The 19,722-nt window shown below is 29.1% G+C and overlaps 1 protein-coding gene across 2 annotated transcripts; it reads left to right on the top strand.

The window, feature by feature from the left end:
- LOC109332941 (abscisic acid 8'-hydroxylase 3-like) lies at positions 13,902 to 16,357 on the top strand. 2 transcript variants are annotated; one of them, XR_002105956.1, is made up of 8 exons: positions 13,902 to 14,173; positions 14,305 to 14,620; positions 14,849 to 15,235; positions 15,339 to 15,513; positions 15,630 to 15,736; positions 15,858 to 15,976; positions 16,085 to 16,238; positions 16,269 to 16,357. XR_002105956.1 is itself a non-coding variant. In XM_019568113.1 (7 exons), the coding sequence occupies exons 1-7, from the start codon at positions 13,971 to 13,973 to the stop codon at positions 16,176 to 16,178; spliced, it is 1,401 nt and encodes a 466-aa protein (XP_019423658.1). In that variant the 5' UTR covers positions 13,902 to 13,970; the 3' UTR covers positions 16,179 to 16,357. The 2 variants fall into 2 exon arrangements, 1 of the variants encoding a protein (XP_019423658.1); XM_019568113.1 differs by having other exon boundaries at positions 16,085 to 16,357.

Below are 19,722 nucleotides of genomic sequence, written 5' to 3'. Positions count from 1 at the left end.
ACAAGATAATTATTTTCACTTTGATCCTTACACGGACAATCAAACTCCAACAACCGCAACAGACGGTGTTAATAAACAGCAACAAAATTGAAAACTCTTTACATATATGTACTAACTTGGAAAGAAAGTCAGAGCAAAAGTATAGATAAAAAACCAAATGCTCAAACAGACACTACCCATATAAGGAAAACTAACAATACATGACAAGTTCTTCATAACTCCAATAGTGATGATAGTGATAACCAATTTGCATGCCTCAAATTCAAAAGGGTATGTCAAATATAAGCCAAAAGTACAAATTAACAAGAAAAGTCATGATTTTGATACACTTAGAATAAAAAATGCTAGCAATACATTGATGAATGTATATCATTGCAAGTGAGAATGAGACATACCTGAGAAAGAAGAATGAGCAGAAGGGTTGTTGAAATATATTGCAGAGAAAACGTAGAGTGAAGAAACAACGATGCCAATAATGACAACAGTGTAGATATTCAACAGAAAAGGGTAGTGATCATTGTCCACTGCAGTGTTCAACATAGATGAATCATGAATGAAGGTGTTTTCTAAGATACTATATTTAAGAATAAATAGATATTTTCATCCTAATTTTTTTTTACCAAGTTCCTCAAATTTTGAAAAATTCAAAATAATCTTACGAATATCAAATGTATTAGCTTGTCTTCACATATCATATAATTATTTTGACTTATATTAATGATCATTGACTACTAATTTGGAATGTACCTTTAAATATGATTTTGTTTTAAGTGTTAACTCCTGAAAAAATGAAGTTTTAGAGATGACAATAGAATGATTATGGGAGCATGAAGGTGTTCTATCAGGTCCAAATTGAGCTTAGCGTTTCCTTTGAGAAATTAAAGCCCAATATTCTTTAATAGGCCTCCAACTTATACTCCTTACATTAGAGGGAATCTACCCCAAAATGCTATGATGCTACAAATTCTCCTAAAAGTTCCCCAAGTTAACATAATATTTGAAGCTATAAATCTAAATCGGTAACATTAAGCATGGACCAATTATAAATCTCCTAATTTTTTGTGGATAAAATTTGGAGCTGAATATATATTTTTATCTCTCTAATGTGCTTATATAACAATTAAAAAATACATGTGTAGTTATTTTTTGTCGTTTTTTCCTTCTATTCTTATTGTTTAACTTTTTGTTTTATTTTTACACACAAGCTAGTTAATTTATTGGAAAAAGGCATTTTTAACCTCTTTTTCAGACCCTTCCAGAAATTCAAAACTCTTAAGATTTTGTTATCTCAACCGGAGTTAAAGTTAAGAAACTTTAAAATGATGTCTTACTTTGAAAAACTGGATATATATTTTGTATTCACTCCACTTAACATCATCCTTCTCAATATATATTATACTTTCACTTGTATTATTTAACCTTAATCTTGGGGCTAAGAACAACAAAGCCCAACAATAAAATAGTACAAAATGCGAAAATCACTCTAGTCAAAATGCACATGATCCTAGGGCTATATTTATAATCTGATACTAGTTGGCTAGTATATATAAGAATAAGACCGTATACAAATTGTCTATTGCATCAATTACTCATTTCTATGAAAAGCACCTTTATTTAAATATCATAATATTATTAAATAGGTGAAAAGAGAAATATGACGAGTCTCATCAATAATTGTTATTAACTATATTAATTAAGTTCTTTAATACATGCTATATTTTTTCCAAGATGATCCTATAAATAGAAAAAGGGTCGGAAATAGTATTATCAATTAAGCATTAATCTTAAAAAAGAACCCTTTGTAGTGGCACGTTTTGGTAGCATATATGTGCTTTGCAAGCAATTCGGGAGAATCTATGCATGCATAGGCTTATAGTACTTGTTAACGTGCTTAGTTTGCTGAGCAAGTGTTTATTCTAAAAAAACAGAAATTTGTAATCTTAAATCGTGTTATATTAATGATAATGAAGCAAAACAATAATGATATAAATAATTAATTTTTTAATTGATATAACATGTTTTTATTAGTGCAAAATAAATATTGGACAACATATCTTTATTTCATTATAAAACCTTAGTCTATTCAGCATATTATTAAATTCATGAATTGAAGTATGTATTTAAGATGAGTCAAAACAATAAAGAAATAGCTTAGTTGGGACTTTTATGGTTAGCATAATTCTGCAATTACTCAAAGCATTAAATGCATCTGGCTTTGTGTTCGCCTTGACTTAATATCAAAATTGTGATACCCTGTAGTGGAGAGGCAAGTGTTATGTAAAAGTAAAGAAAAGACAATACACATTAATATTTATATCCTTTTTATTTAAAATGATATTATACTCTTACCCTTAAAATACAAAGGAAAAAGTTACTTGTCTCTCCATTACTTGAGAGGAGTCTCACTCGTAACCAGGATGCTTCCCCGCAATTCAATAGTGTAGCAATTGTTGTTATATAGTATTACTTGTGTACAAATTATGTACTTGAGTGTGTAAGTCAAATTAAATGGAAGCACGTGTCTATATGCTATGCTTACTATTATAATTGATTGACTTAACTCAATGCAAATATTAGGTGTGAAAGATGTTTAGGCCTTATAAGGATCTCACTCTATACCATTTTAGAATAATTAGGGTTAACTCAACCCAAGAGTTAGCTTAGAGAAAGAGTTATTTAGCCATATTCCTCTTCAGGGTGGACATATCTTAACAAATTGAGTTTGTATATAGGAAGGTTGTTGAATGGTGGAGAAATGAAAATTGCTAATTTATTCAAGAATACACATTCATTGATGCTTCTAGTAAAATATAAGAATTATCACAATTTTTAATAGGACTTAGTAGTCAAAGGAGGAAAATTTCACTGACATAGAAATTAAAAACAGTTACATGAAGTTTTAAAGTTTGTTAAATTTGGAGACCATAATAAGAAATTTTCGCGAAAAGTAGAGCTAGTATTTAAGATATTGGAGTCTGATTTTATTTTTACTGTAATTTTCATAAACAAAATAAACTTTATTTTTAAACTCTTTAATAAAGGTCCAGCAAAACCCAAAAAAAAAAACATAAATATAAAATACTTTATTTTTTCACCTTCGAACTTCAATGAAAAAGATAGAGAATTCTTCGTGGAAGAAAGATTAAAAAAAATGATAGTTTCACATTAATACATGGGGTAGATATTGTGCTAAACCTCATTACCACTGCTTGAAGTTTTAATGAATCTATTTTCATTACCTGGTATACATAGTATCATGTTATGGGTACATGTTCCTAACTATTTAGATAAAAGATATTTTCTTTCTTAACATGTTCTATATTATTTGTTCCTTGCTTATATAAATCATGTATAGGCTTGTGCATAGTTTGAAGGATATGATACATTGATATATATATATAGAGACCACAATTATGGAGAGCCACAAATTAAACTCATAATATATATAGTAGTAGTATACTTTATAAGTTCGCTATTTGAGAAAATGACATGACAAGGTATACCAGGGAAAATCAAAGAGTGGTTTACACCCCTAGAAAGTTGCAAATCAGAATAGTTATATCATTGTGGGGTCAGGGTCCATTTTAGTAAGGAGGAGATTGAGGATCTATGATGCCAAAAAATGAGTCATGTTTGGCTCTTGCAAGATGCAATGAGAAAAAAATCTATTTCAAAAAGAGAAAAAATGAACTTATCTGATTCCAACCAAGCATGCATAATCATAGTATATTTTATAGACACAAATTGCAATAAAAATAATTGACCCCTAGTTTTGGTGCTTAGAGTGGTTTCCCTTATCTCATCAAACTCAATTCTGGTTTTGTCTGCCCATAGGAAATGATCACGGATTTGGTATTAATTACAGCTCAATAGTTTCAGACATGCAACGATATTGACAATAACGTTAATCAAAGAAAATGACTAAAGTCTACTATTCTATACATATATTAGTCTCTACATTTTATATATATATATATATTAAAGCCAAACCACAATTAAAAAAAAGTGGACGAGGCTCCCACCTACCTAATAAGATTTGGAGAGGGTTGAAGTATTATTTTTATAAGTCAAGAAGTCGCTTTCAGGATTTGAATCAATAATCACTAAGTTACAAAGCAAACAATTTTACTATTATGTCAAGACTTATTAAAATAATGTAGCAATTAAGTGCTTATCAGTCAAGATTGAAGTCAAAATTGGTTGATTTTGCATTGCATCTGGTCAATGATTGTTTCAATATGGAGTGGTTTAGCTGGTGTTGTAGTATTCATATACCAGCTAGCTAGATTAGAAACTCTATTTCTATATTCTTTGTAGGGTCACAATTTTTCTTTCAATTTGCACCTGTTGAAACTGTTATTTACATATATTTTTTTGCAATGTTATCATTGCTGCTAGTGGTCAATAAAATATCATTAAGGTAAGGATGTCAGTATCAAAACAAAAGCTTTCCCTACATATAGCATGTAGCAAGTTATTGATATTATGCTTAAGAAATCTAATTATCTATAAGTTGTGTTTAACATTAACATGGGGATGAGAGAATATGAAAGTAATAATAGATATTTTTTATTTATTCGAACCGGATTTCTAACCAATTTCTTATTTTCAGTATTAAATTGTGTTTGGTTCTTGTCATCTACTTTATTGTATTCTTCTTTAATTATTGTTTACTTTTAATAAAAGTTTTATTTTTGGCCAATTAAAAAATTGTTATAATAATAAAGTATAAATATAAAATAAAAAAATCCTTATTAATTATTGTTAATTTTTTAATCTTATCTTAAAATTTTAATCATGTACCCAATAAACATATAAAATCACAAACAATCTTACAATTCATCATGGATATTATCTTGGAACAGATATATGTGTTCATATTCTTGTCCTAATTTATGTCTTTATCTAATTAAAAATTGTTACTTAATTAAAAAAATTTATAAAAGCAAAAATAAATTTTTTATATTATTTAGTAGAGTTTGATTGGCTAGAAAAATGGATACACAATTTGTTAGTAGAAGAGATATTTGTTGATTATTTTGAGCCAAATCCAACAAAGCATTTAGGGGATTGGGATTAATTACATCATCTTAATCATCATATCCTTGAAGCCAATGTCTAGATTTACATAAAGTTTCACAATCATATAAGTGGGAGTACTAGCTAGTGGGATGTCTCTATTCTCGACCAAATCTTCTATTTACTTTATTCACCAAATATATTTGCCAAATGATAGCTGCAACTAAGCTAGTACTCCAAAAAAGGAAAGGAATACCAAACACTAGAATAAATTTTTGTTCTAGTCTAGTTCAGCAATGGTGAATTACACATTTAAATTTTGGAAAAAGAAAACATCACAAGGTGTTCCATACACTACTTTAGGCATAATTTAGATTAATTATGGATGTGTCAATCTAGCTCCAATACAAATTACTTTTAATGGATTTCTAATCCTATAATTCAAAAAATTATCATAAAGAGAAATTTCTATGAAAACAAGTTGAAAATAGTTTCACCTGGACTCAAATTGAAGTATTTACATAGCACAAAACCTTGGTTGTTGCAATGTAAGTAAATTGAAGTATTTACATAAAACTCAGATCACAAACTAAGGCAAACCTCGTGATTATCTCTTTGCTATTACTAGACACTAATGAAACTCCTTTTCTATGTATCTGTGGTAGCTTATGCCACTAATTTATGACTAATTAACAAATACAAGTGATGAAAAAACTGAGTGCTGACCCCTTCTAATAATAAAGCCACACTTATCAATTATACAAGTGTGGATGATCTATCTTTCCATTTCGTTAAATAATGAATTAATTATTGGAAGTGGATAATTGGAAAAGCAAGATATGTAGTATATGCGTTTTTTTACTATCAATACTATATGTGACTTAGTTGCATTAGATACGGTTAATCTTTCTTAGTTCATTCATGCACCCATGATGACTTCTATCTATTTGTTTGTCTTATAGACGTATACTTATTGATATTTAAATTGGAGTATGGTGGGATATTTAGATAGATATCTTGATTACTTCATCTCACACTAATGAGATTCGTGTGGTTTTGCATCAAAATGAAAGAAAGGTGAATGAAAAGTAAAAGGATAGCTACCTAACCTGAATTTAATTTTAACAAACAAGTTTGTTTTTATATGTCAATACCATATATAAATGATATATTATATAATATTCCTGACTAAGAAAAAATCGTGTATACTCCATTTACTAGAATATAAAAATGAAGAAAGAGAAGGAGGGATCAGAAGTTGAAGATAAATAATTTCTTTCTCTTGGTTTTGATGAGAGGATGGGAAGAGAGAGAAAAGTTGAGTGAGACCCATACATTTTGTTTCTCTTCTCATTTAGAGAGAAAATAGAAGAAATAACTATTGTCTCAAACTATGTCTCAAATTTTGTCTCGTACCAATAACAATGAAACAAAAACAGAAAAAATAAGTAATATTTAAAAAATTTAATTGATATAACATGATTTCTTTGGTGTGAGATGAAATTTGTAACATTGTTTGTGATAACATCTTTATTCAAAAGGTTTTATAGAGATCTTTCTCTTCTCTTTCTTTTCATCTTATCTAAAACCTCTATTTTTCACCTATTTCTCTTTTTCTAGTCTATTTTTCACCTATTTCTCTCGTTTTACTTTCTCTACAACCAAACTAAAAAATAAGAGTGTAATATCTATGCACTATCAATGTAAAGATTTATACATAGTCAGTAAATCATTCATCATTTATTTGTATTGTAGATAAAATAGTGACAATATATAAAACTCATACACTCTCGGTGCATACAATTTATTCTCAAAAAATAATTGACAAGCCATTGTTGATCACTTGATTGACAAGCCATTGTTGATAACTTAATTGATGTGAGCTAAGCTAACTACGTTTCCCAAACACATAACGTTATATCGATACTCAATCAACCTTAGATTCTCATGTAAACATGGATAGAATAGTGAATAAAAAAAGTTCAATATTAGAAGTTGTACATAAATGTGAGATAAGTATTGCTCTCAAATTTTGTTGTCATGACCTTCTAAAAATCAAATGAATGAATTAAGAAGTAAGAACAGAGAGAAATAAAGACTTTTTTAGAGCTAGTCAACAAGGGATGGGGTTACATTAATTTGTGCCTCACAAGTGGGGAAGAATCATCCAAGAAGGGCTTTACTCATTGGATAAGAATCTATTGTCTTAAAGTATGTCCCAGAGTCTATCCCAAACCAATCATATTATAACATGTCAGTTAAAAAAATTAAATACTCATGATTTTATCTATTTTTGCTTTATTGTAATTGGTCAGGAATAAACTTCAAGACATACATCGGGACAACAAATACACATCCTTCCTGATTTGTGATGCCAATCAATCAGTAAACAAAAAAAGTTAAAGTCGATTGCATTTTTAAATGAATAATTAAATATAATATAGTCTTAATTTGCGGATCAGGGTAGTGATTATAACTAATACTAGTATATATGACTATGAAATATTTCCATTTTTAGTTAACTTTTTTAAATGATTTACCGTGTAGCGCATCGATCAATTAATGAACATCATATGTCTTGAGTTTGAATATTTAGGAATACAATTATGTTTACTTAGTAAGGAAAACTTTGTCACCTATAATAATCTTACCCGACTTGAAGAAGATTGACAGAAAATATGATATTTCTGCTTCGGTCCAAACAAATAAAACTTTTGTGTAAGGCTTTATGAAAGGCTCTTCACAATTCAATGAGAGAAATTAATGAGCGTTTATTAGTGATATAGATTTTTACCTATAGAATTCGGCATTTGGGTTATTAGTGTCTTGATTTTCAGCTCTATATCCGTAGATCCAGATATACCGTAGAACATTTTTTAATGTAAATGGGTTGATTATTTAGAAACAAATTCTGTAGAAATTGTTGGCGCATGAGAGATAACATACTTTATAAGATTTGAATTCAGATGTTTGTATTTACCAATCTAACAATTGAGTTAATTATTATCAAGCCATTATGATGAATTTGATGTGCAAGAAGCTATAAATGTTCTTAACATAACATCAGGACTACATCTAAAATATCTCATTATTAATAAAAAAAAATTAAGAATATAAAATCCACAAAAATTTCATAGATTATTAAAAGCAACAAAAGAAGGGTAAAATTTTATAAAAAAACACTTTAATTCATTGCTAGTCAAAGTTTATGCTTAGTAAGCTTAATAAAGTATCAGAAAATGTATTCTTAATATACATATAGTACTACGTTCCTTTTAATGTGTCTTTTCTTTACCATTTATTTTTCATTTAAAAAAATAAAAACAACATCTATGACTACTTTTATAACTTTACTTTTATTTTATTAATTGTAGTAATTAATAGAGATAAGGAGTGATATTACTATATATAATGGAAAATTAGACCAATGATAAATTAATTTAATACAAATATGTATATTGATTACATTTATTTGTGTATGTAACTATGTATGATAGCATTGATCACAAAATTGGTACAAGGTTAAAAAGCTATTGGAGACTAAAAGTGAGACATGTTATAAACTTTAAGGTATTTATCAAATTAGAACTTATAATCCCAAGGCTTTTATGAAAATCTCATCTATTGAAACATATTATAAACTTATTTTTCATAAAATAAACTCGACTTATATATAATAATCTTTAAAACCTCATCACACATACTTTTGATCTATGTGCTATACCTTAAAACGCTAAAAAAACATATGAATATAGTAATAGAACGAGTTGTCGTAAATGCCTTTTGGTGTGCATCTTCTTTTCCCCAAACATTGGCATAGATATGCTTCTCGTTTTCTGTAATTCATCTTCCTCGGCTGATGTTATTAATTTATAGAATAAGGTTCAATTTTGTATATGCATGCATTATGCCCAGATACATGAAATAAATGAAGCTGATATATATTATCCCGACACCTTTTTCCACTTACGTTGCTACAATGTCGTTTTTGAGTGTGCATTAACTCTAAAGAGTGATTTCAGTGAGAGATGAGAGTAACCTAGAGTTTGTACTATAAGTGTGGGAAGGGAAAGAAAAATGAAAGGAAAAAGATATTCATAAAGAAAATTGGTTTTTAAATTCGTTATTAATTATTGAAAATAAACTTTGTGATTGATTATAAGTAATCTATTTATATTATCAATTTACTAATTGGAAGTCTTCACGTAAAATCTTTCCTTGCGAATGACATTACTATTAATTAATTATAATGTTAACTATTATTCTAAAAACATTGATGGCATATTTTAATTAAGAATGTAAGTTTAATTGAGAATTTAAAAGTTTGATTCTTACATATGTAAAAACATCATTAGGAAAGCTAACTCAACTATAGTGTGGATGTTCTCAATTTCAACAGAAGTACCTCTCATAAATGAGACATATAATCTAGATAAAATAATTCACTGAAAACTCAAAAAAAAAAATATAGTTGTCATTTCCATGGCACATACTTTCCTAATTAATTTCTTAGCATGGATAACAATACCCTTAATTAAAAGTTTACATTTTAATTATGAGATATTCTTCTCTTTCTCCTTATTTATTTATAAGTCATTTTAAACTACCAAATCACAGAGATTAAGAAAATTAGTTAAAAAAAATTATTACTATCAAAGTTATCAAAAATTATTTCAACATTCTAAAATTACATCTGTATTCACTTCTCCCTCTAATTTAATCGTTGGTAGAATGGTACATTAACCATTGTTATGGCCTTATGGGGAAAATGAAGTATTTATTAGAATATGAGAGAAGTGATAAATATGGTGTGGAAATATTAAAGGTATATTTAATATAAATTAGTTAATACTCTCTATCTAGCATAAAGTAACCCTACATTATGATTTGAAATTGGGAAAGTGGGAGTATCATAGAATAAAATGTAATCCAATATTCATGTTAAATTATTATACTCTTACTCATAGATATTACATTTATCATATATCCTTCCATAATAGTAACATATTCAAAGGCAAAGAATGAATGATAAGATCAACTTTTGCCATTAGTTTTAATCAGTGTTGTTGGAACCGGACCGGACGGTCCGACCGGTCTGACCGCTGACCGGACTTGAAAACGGCTCTGGTTTGCCGTCTTAACTGAATGAGAGTTGGACCGCTTTGAATCGGAAAAAATCCGATCCGACCATGTTAAACCCGGGAAGTAAACCGGACGGCTCACTTAAAAAAAAAATGGGACAATGTTCTAATATTTTGTTTTACTACGGTCCAGAAAAAGATAAAAAGGTATTATTTCAATATATTATACATAATTATTAATTATATAAAGTTTTACATTTATATATAACTATATATTTATAAATAAAAATTATTAATTATGTACAAAATCACCTGGTCAGACCGGACGGTTTAACCGTTTAAACCAGTTAAACCTAATACGGGACCTCTACCGGTTTGACGTCCGGCTCGGGTTTCCCAACACTGGTTTTAATAATAATATAGCCTCAAGTGACGTTCCAGTTATATCAATAGACGCGTCTAAAATAATATCCACTTTTGACATACGAATACAAATTCAAATAGTTTTGCTTAAAACTCTCAAGTGCTTCAAACATGTATCGTAGTTGACATATTGAGTATGTTTATGGTCAAACCTAGAAACACTTATAAATTTAGGTATTCTCAGCCACTCTCTTGCTTATTTTCGTGATTTAATATGTTTGACATTTTACACGTAATGGGTGATAAATCCACCACGTGCATGTATCATGTGCCTCATGCAAACGTGTCCAAAATACATCTGTAATAGATAGGTTTTCAAAGTATAAATATGTGGGGCATATGATATATGGTTGACAAAATAACAACAATCATATAATATCGTGTTACTTTATTATACGAAAGGGGTAGCAAATTATAAAGTCTTTGTGATCAGCATTTTTGAAAAAAATATTGTTGATTTATATAACTAAGATTGTTTCATATCATCACTCACCATATTATTAAACCTATATAGCTAGCTACTACATGGGTCAAAATAATGTAATAAATATATTGGGTTTACTTCAAATTATTTATACAAATAAAATTGAAGTATGGGTGATATTTACACTCATATGAAAACCGTAGAGGAAGAGCATGACCAAGTCAGAGAGGGAAACAAACACTAATACTTAATTATTTTCCTTAATTGATAACATAATCACAAAATAGATTCTTTAAAATGTTCTTGTCTCTACCTGGGTAAAAAAAAGTAAATTCTGATTTTAGCTCGGGATTGATGGTTTTGATCAAAATTAGAGTTTGTGCATGATTTAATATCTTTAAACTTTCTCATATTGGGGAACATCCCCTACGGTATGTATTCCAAATTGTATAAGATAAGATTCTGCTACAGATTATGTGAGGGTTAGAGCACCCATTTGTGCTCAAATAAATAAAATAATTTGGTTTATAAAAAAGTTAAAATAATAAAGTCAACTTGTTTAATAAAAAAAGTCATGTTCTTTATTTTGAACTTGTCTTCAATGAAATAATTTGATTCTTCAACAAACTCTGAGAATCTTGCAAGCTTAGAGTCTCAAACTGTCTCTCTTAAATATTTAAGACTTTTCTAAGACTAATTATTCTCGTTTATTTATCTACTTACCTATTGATTCAATTCACTGCTTTATATTTCCCCAATAATAACAACATTATCCCGAAATATTATTATGCAATATTTGTGGAGATAATCTATACTTAATTTATTTTTTAATAGGTGACAAAATGGAATGGGGATTTCTAACCATATATAGTCACCAATGAAAGAGTTTTGAACCCAAAACAATTACTGCTCTCAATAGAGGTTACAGAGAGAGTCAGATATGAACATTCAGCACTAACAATAAATGTAAGAATAAAAATTAAAAAAATATTTACCAAAAAGAGTATGCAAATTTATGATTCGGGGACCATTAGAGTTGAAGACTTTTTTTCTGTAAATGAATAAATCAGTTGGGTGGTAACCCCATTAATATTAAGGTTCAACTTACACCATCAAACCTACTCCATGCAGTGTTGAAATGTCCACACATCACATCTCCAATATACATACACGTATAGAAAATTCTAACCATATTTACCCAGATTTTTTTTATTGACAATTGTTAGTATGTTAGTCGTTAGTATGATAGTATTTTGTTGTGGGTGAGACTCTACCTTCAACCTTCTACATCCTATTATCAAACCACCTTATAACTTCCATTTTATATTGATAGTGGGATTCGAACCTATAACCTCCTGCACTCCAACATCAGATTAATTAAACTACACCAGTGTGTCCTAAAATGAGTTGCTGCTTCTTCTTTCTTGTAGCATTAGAGGTTAGGCAGAAAGTTAGAGAGGAAAAGGGCAAATCTGGCACAAGAATGATGGGTGAGACTCAAACTTTCAACCTCTTTTATCCTATTTTTTAAATCCTTCATCCTAGTTATCAGACCACTTTATTACTATATAGTTGCTTAAAGTAAAATAAAACCATGGCAATATGTGGAGTATGGTATAAGAAATTAGTAAAACATGTTAACAATTTATATTATGAACATCATTCTCTAATAACAAATTTTTTATCTTTACATCATTAACCAATATCCTATCAACATTAGTTAGGATTCAGGCCTAATAAAAAAATATTCATATGTTCCTAATTATAAAACACGAGGTTTTAAGGATATTTTTTTTATAGATATTTTATATTTTCTATACACTATTTTTTCCACTTGTTTTTATTAAAAGCTTTGTGTTGTTATTAGGATTATTAATTAAAAAAATTAAATGGGAGTCAGATTTTAATTCTATAATAATTTTTAGAAATAAGGTAGAATCCAAATAGTACGGAAAACGTAAGTAGCAAAAAAAAGTACATTGAAGTTCCAGTTTGGCTTTTTGTCTTTCTGAAGGGTTAATATATGTCCTTCCTCTCCATGATTAACTTAATAATTAATTAATCAATCAAACTAGGGGACACTTCTCTCCTTCCCTTTCCCAACAGAGACAGATCCCATCCTATACATATACGGTCAACCATACTCAACACTCTTCTCACATGTAATTTATATATATAGAGTGATAATCCACTTATTCTAATAAGAGTAAGTTTTTAAACTTATTTCTCGATCATATCCATTAATTTTAGGATAATCTAATGTTTTAGATTTACTCACTAATTGAAATCATTGGATCTCTCCCTAGAATTGATGGATATGATGAGAAGTAGCTTTAAAAAACATACTCTTAGAGTAAGTGGATCTCTCCTTTTATATATATATATATATATATATACCAATTTCATTTTATCATGTTTTTCGATACTCAAAATTTGAAAAATCCAAAATGTTCACTAAAAATTTAAAATGTAGTCAAATTTAATCTTTCTAATATGTTTTGCAACATCTATGAATAATTTGACTCTTAGAACATTCTAATTTGATTCAATTTGAAAAATGGATCACTTTTAGTTTTTCAATTTTTGATGTACCAAATTATTAAAGTATAAAAACATAAGATACTAAAATATATATTTACCTTTTTTTTATAATAAACAAATTTATAATTTCACCCATATTAAAAGACCTTTTAAAAGTAAAGTAATTACAGTGATTTAATAAAAATATACAAATAATTATAATTATTATTGAAAGTAGTAGATGAGAATTTATTTCAATTATACCGAAAACATGAATGAGCTGGACGGAGATTCCGTGTTGGAAATCTAGCTGGAATTGAACACCTCGCCTCTTTTTTTTCTTTTTTTTTCTCTCTTTCCACGCCTCTTCCTATGCTTTCACTCTCTTATATGTAACTCAAAAAAGCCTATATATACCTCAAGTCTTCAACTTATTTTGTCACAAACCTTCTCATTCTTCTTCATTATCCTATTCTCTCGCATTACACTAACAACATCAAAACATGGAACTACTAAGTACTATGTTTACCTTGTTTGCTTCTTTTCTCTTCATTCTTGTTCTTTTCAAGACACTCATAAAACACTTTGTCTCCAAACGCCAACACTTGCCACTCCCACCTGGTTCCATGGGTTATCCTTACATAGGAGAAACCTTTCAAATGTATTCTCAAGACCCAAATGTTTTCTTTGCCACAAAAATAAAAAGGTTCATAACTACATACCATTTCTTTCCACTTTTCATTTTTTTAAATTGCAGTTGTGGCCGCAATATTAAGTTTTTAGCGACACAAATTACTAACATGCACATGCACTTGGATCGTTCATTATTTTTTATAGGTATGGGTCGATGTTCAAGTCTCACATTTTGGGTTGTCCTTGTGTGATGATTTCAAGTCCAGAAGCTGCAAAGTTTGTGCTCAACAAAGCTAACCTCTTCAAACCAACATTCCCAGCAAGCAAAGAGAGGATGTTGGGAAAACAAGCTATATTCTTTCACCAAGGAGAGTACCATGCTAATTTGAGGAGACTTGTGCTTCGAACCTTCATGCCTGAAGCCATCAAAAACATTGTTCCTGCCATTGAATCCATTGCCCAAGATTGTCTTAAATCATGGGAAGGACGTGAAATAACCACTTTCCTTGAAATGAAGACGGTATGCAACTCCATTCTCACTTAGCTACTTCAAAAAACAGAGCACAAAACAGAGTGATCCGCTGTTCTTCTTCTTACAAAATTCAACAGTTTTTCTATTCTAATATTACCAATAAACAAAAATTCAAAGGGTCAATACCATTTTTAATTAATTGTTTGATTTCTATTGTATTATTACATTATTAATGATGGGTTTTTAAAAAAAAAATTGAATTTTGATCCATTGCAGTTCACCTTCAATGTTGCCCTACTTTCAATATTTGGCAAAGAAGAAGTTCTCTACAGAGAGGAACTGAAAATGTGTTACTACACTCTTGAACAAGGTTACAATTCAATGCCAATTAACCTTCCTGGAACACTATTCCAAAAGGCCATGAAAGCAAGGAAGGAACTTGCACAAATCGTGGCACATATAATCTCAAAGAGGAGGCAAGGGAAACAAGATTACAAGGACTTGTTGGGTTCATTCATGGAAGAGAAAGCAGGGCTCACAGATGAACAAATAGCAGATAATGTAATTGGTGTCATATTTGCAGCGCGTGACACCACTGCCAGTGTGCTTACGTGGATTGTTAAGTACCTTGGTGAAAACCCTAGTGTCCTACAAGCTGTAACTGTAAGCATCTGGGTCCTACTTCTAATCATTTGGTATTATCATTTTATCAAGAAAGTAGTTTGGTAGTTAACTTTTTTTTATAACTTATTTGTGACTTTTATAGGAGGAACAAGAATCTATATTGAAGAGCAAGGATGAAAGTGGTGAAGAGAAGGGTTTGAATTGGGAAGATGCCAAAAAGATGCAAATAACTTCAAGGGTTATACAAGAAACTCTAAGAGTTGCTTCAATTTTGTCTTTTACATTTAGAGAAGCAGTGGAAGATGTTGAGTATCAAGGTCAATAATCAAATCTTATATGATACCTTATTTTTCTTTTTCTATTAGTCAAGATTTCCTTTCCTTTCTTATTTTAGCCTCATATATTCATTGTTGTGATTTTGCTTCTTCTTTAGGGCATCTTATACCAAAAGGATGGAAAGTACTACCACTATTCAGAAACATACACCATAGTCCAGATAACTTCAAAGAGCCAGAGAAGTTTGATCCCTCAAGATTTGAGGTAATGATTATTGTATAGATATTATAATGCATTACCTACTTTTCTTTTGTTCTTATTCATATGCAATATTTTACTTATTCATGTGATCCAAAATTTGATAGAATATGTTAATTATTTGCAGGCTGCTCCAAAACCCAATACTTTTATGCCATTTGGAAGTGGGATCCACGCGTGTCCAGGGAATGAATTAGCCAAGTTGGAGATGTTAGTGCTTCTACATTATCTGACAACAAAATACAGGTTGGTAAACTTTGATTACTAGTTGCAGTGTATAAATTCAACCTTTCTGCATTAAGAAAGGTTTCTGAATTCATTGTTTTAACTTTTGTTACTATTATTTTGGTGCAGGTGGTCTATGGAGGGTGCTAAGAATGGAATCCAATATGGCCCTTTTGCTCTTCCCCAAAATGGCTTGCCTATTACATTATATCCCAAGAAGTAGATATCACAAATAAGTGGTATAATGGAAAGAATAGCTTCATACTCTCATAATTGGTTTCAAGTTGAAACCTTCTTGAATAAAATGATTAAGATCATGGACCATAATGCAAATTTATAATGAAACAAGGGAGATCAAGCAATACTACCCTCCTTTCTTTTTGGCCTAAGAAACACCCAAAAGGGGTGTCTTAAAAATACAATACAAATAAGGATGTCAAGTGTACATATAGGAGGTTTCATAGAGAGAGAGAGCAAATAGTGTTGAGTTCTTTTTGGTTTTTTTGTTTTTTTGAAAATGTCTTGAGGAAAAGTCCTCAAGATATTGCATTGATGTATTCATTAACTTGTTTTGTATCAATATAATCATATGCCGCAAGGCCGAAATAAAGTGAAAATTTCTTGCTAAGATGTGTTGCAGAAATTAGTCCTACATCTCTAAGGTGAAAAGAAACTTTATTTCTTAAGAAAACAAAATTTGAGAAAAGAAGAAAAAAATTGGAATGGCAAAGAATCACGGCATTGCAGAAAAGTAGTGGTTGATTATACGTGCTTCCCATCTTGCAAACATGCATCTGAAATTGACTAATACATATCTCATCTATTCCATATCAATCAAACTCAGGTCTCCTAATATCTTAACACACATCCTTTCAACCTTCCCCGTCTTTGAAGCATTAAGATGACCATATATTAAGGTAATGTCATATAAATCCATTTAGACTCATTGTTATCCATGTTTGTGTCTAAGGACATATTGTTCCCCTCAGAATACCAATAGTATTGAACAAAAATATGATAAGTCTTAAATTCTAGGAAGTCATAAAAAGATTGATGATTCAAATCTCACCTACTACAAAATACTAAAATTTGTCTCTTAAATTCTAATATCACCTTTTATGAATAATAATTGGGGTAGGTATAAGTAGGATATAATAAGGTGTAAGTTGTTGCTAACATCCATATATATCCACAATCAAAAGTGGAGGTTCCTACTCAGCTACGGACCCACGTTGGGCCGAATGTTGACATGTGCTCCCACCAAAATTTTAGTTAAAATTCTACTTCATACAATCTACCTTCACCCTAGTTTTTGTTTATATATTTATGTATTTGTTTTTTAAAATTTAACTTTGATATTAATAGTGACAAGTACAATACTTCAAATACATTTCCCTCTTATGAATATTTTGAAAATTTGAATACAAAATTGTATGGGAGAAGGATAATTGAATAATGATTTGATTACTTATATATTGAGGTAAATATTTATATAATAAGAAAAAATCTTTAATGTTTTAATTTTTATTCATTAGATATAATATTATTATCAAACGGTTTTAGCATATAGTTTACGTATAAGGATTGACCATTTCATGTACCCGCATTAGTTTAGTTATTAATATGTTTGTTCACAAAATAAGGAAAATATTAAGTTTAGTCCTTTGAATTGACGATAAGAAGTTTAAACAAAGTGATTTTGTATTAAAAATTATAAAATTATTATTCCCAGAATTAGCAAAATAGATTTTCCAATGTACATTTACCTTAATCTAACTCCTTATCTTCATTTTTAGGGTTCAATTAATATAAATTATATTTGTAATGGTATATATACGTGTTACGTTGTTTCAAAGCTTAACATTTTTGTATACTTAGTTTTCCTATTTGACTATAATTGTAACAAGACAAAGTTCCTTTATGGTTTCAGAGTTGTATGCAGTTAATGTTTCCAAATTTTGCTCATGAGTGTGCATAGTTATCTAACTCCACCCTGCAAAATTCTAGAAGGGATACTTGCTTCTGACACTGGATAGAGATTAATATGTTTAAGTGTTTCTTTCTTTTATCTCGGATCAATTAGATTTTAATAAGTAATATAAAAATGATATTTTTTGTTTTTAAATTTTTTTTTTATTTTTGTGGCAACATCTGATTGGTCCAGAATAGAGAATAGGACACATTGAGAACATTTGATCTCTCTTCATCTAAAACTAACTTTTGGTACTATCATTAATAATTTGGGCAAAACTCATTGGTTCGTCCGCCCACACACACTTATTGAGCGAACATGACATGAAAAATATACACATTCGCCTTAAAATGTCTATCCAACATGCATTGTTCACCTATAGACATTTCTAACGAGCTTAACGAACGATCCGCGTGCATTATTAGAGAAAATATTGGACATCAAATATGCAAATATATATGAATTTTGCCAATATAAGAAAGTATGTTTCATTTGTTATATATACATTTGTATATAAAATGTGAAAAAATATTATCATTTTCTTATTATATATGTAATTGTATTTTTTATGTTATATATGCATATATACCATTCTTTTTGTATTTTTTTTATGTAAATTATGTATTATACATATTTTGTATTATATATATATATATATATATATGTATTTAGATGTACTTTATATATTGTGCCATTTGTATGATTATTTATTATGATAAATACATTTGCATATTTGTATGCAAAATATGTATTGCTTATTTTATATGAATAATATATATACCCTTATATATTCTATATATTTTAATTTTATTTAGGGCGATTCGCAACCTTACTCTACCCATATTTAGGAAGGATATAAAAACTACTTTAGAATGCTATTCCCTACCAGACTTTTATGACAACATCAATTGACATTTCTTCAAAATCAATTGAACTTGCACTGCTTAGTTGTTAATGACTATAGTTTAGAAAATCTAGGACCACTAATTTCTCTATAATCAAACCACTTCACTGGAAGAAGATATTTTCTTATGTGTAAGCTATAAAATTGTGTTACTTAAGAAGCAAAATCTTTGAAACATTGAGATATTGATTTGTTCATGTGGACAGTTGGATATTTCAATCTCTATTTATATGAGAAATTGAAAAGAAAGAGCATCATATTTTGAAAGTTGTTTGGAATCATTCAATTCATAGTTATGGTCTTCCCGTATCAGGAATAGATTCTCTTCTTTTAGTTTTTCAGTGAACTTCTTTTAATTTTTGATCCATTTGTTTATATTTTTTATGAATATAAAAAAATGCAAAGATTTTATACCAACAAGGTTGGACAGTAATTGATAGATAGCTAATTATTAGGGATTGATTCATGTGATGTTTCTAAGAAGTTTTTTATTGGATAAATTCAACTTTGGTGATATCTTCTTCGTTTTAATAAAAAATATATAATATTTGGTTGTTGGTTTGAGATACAACTGAATTTTATAAAAAATAATTGTGTACGAGGTGTTTCTTATTTTTCTGAGAATATTTATTTACAATTAAATTTATAAAGGAGCAACTTAATCATATTTTTATACAATATGAGTTAGTTCTTTACTTCCATCTCCCTTTTCTTTTTGCTGGATTTTTATATACAAATCTTAGAGATTTAAGAAGATGGACAAAAAGATATCATACAAAAAAGAAGAAAATTGAATAACTTAAATAGAGTCCCAAAAAATCAAGCATAGGGTAAAACAATATCATATTTTTTGTCATTCTCTCTTTAGTTTGATGTGTGTAATACTAAAGT

The sequence above is a fragment of the Lupinus angustifolius genome, chromosome LG18 (assembly GCF_001865875.1).
Source record: "Lupinus angustifolius cultivar Tanjil chromosome LG18, LupAngTanjil_v1.0, whole genome shotgun sequence".
Classification (NCBI taxonomy): domain Eukaryota; kingdom Viridiplantae; phylum Streptophyta; class Magnoliopsida; order Fabales; family Fabaceae; genus Lupinus; species Lupinus angustifolius.
Note: the sequence above shows the minus strand (reverse complement) of the source record. Positions and strands in the feature narration are given on the sequence as shown.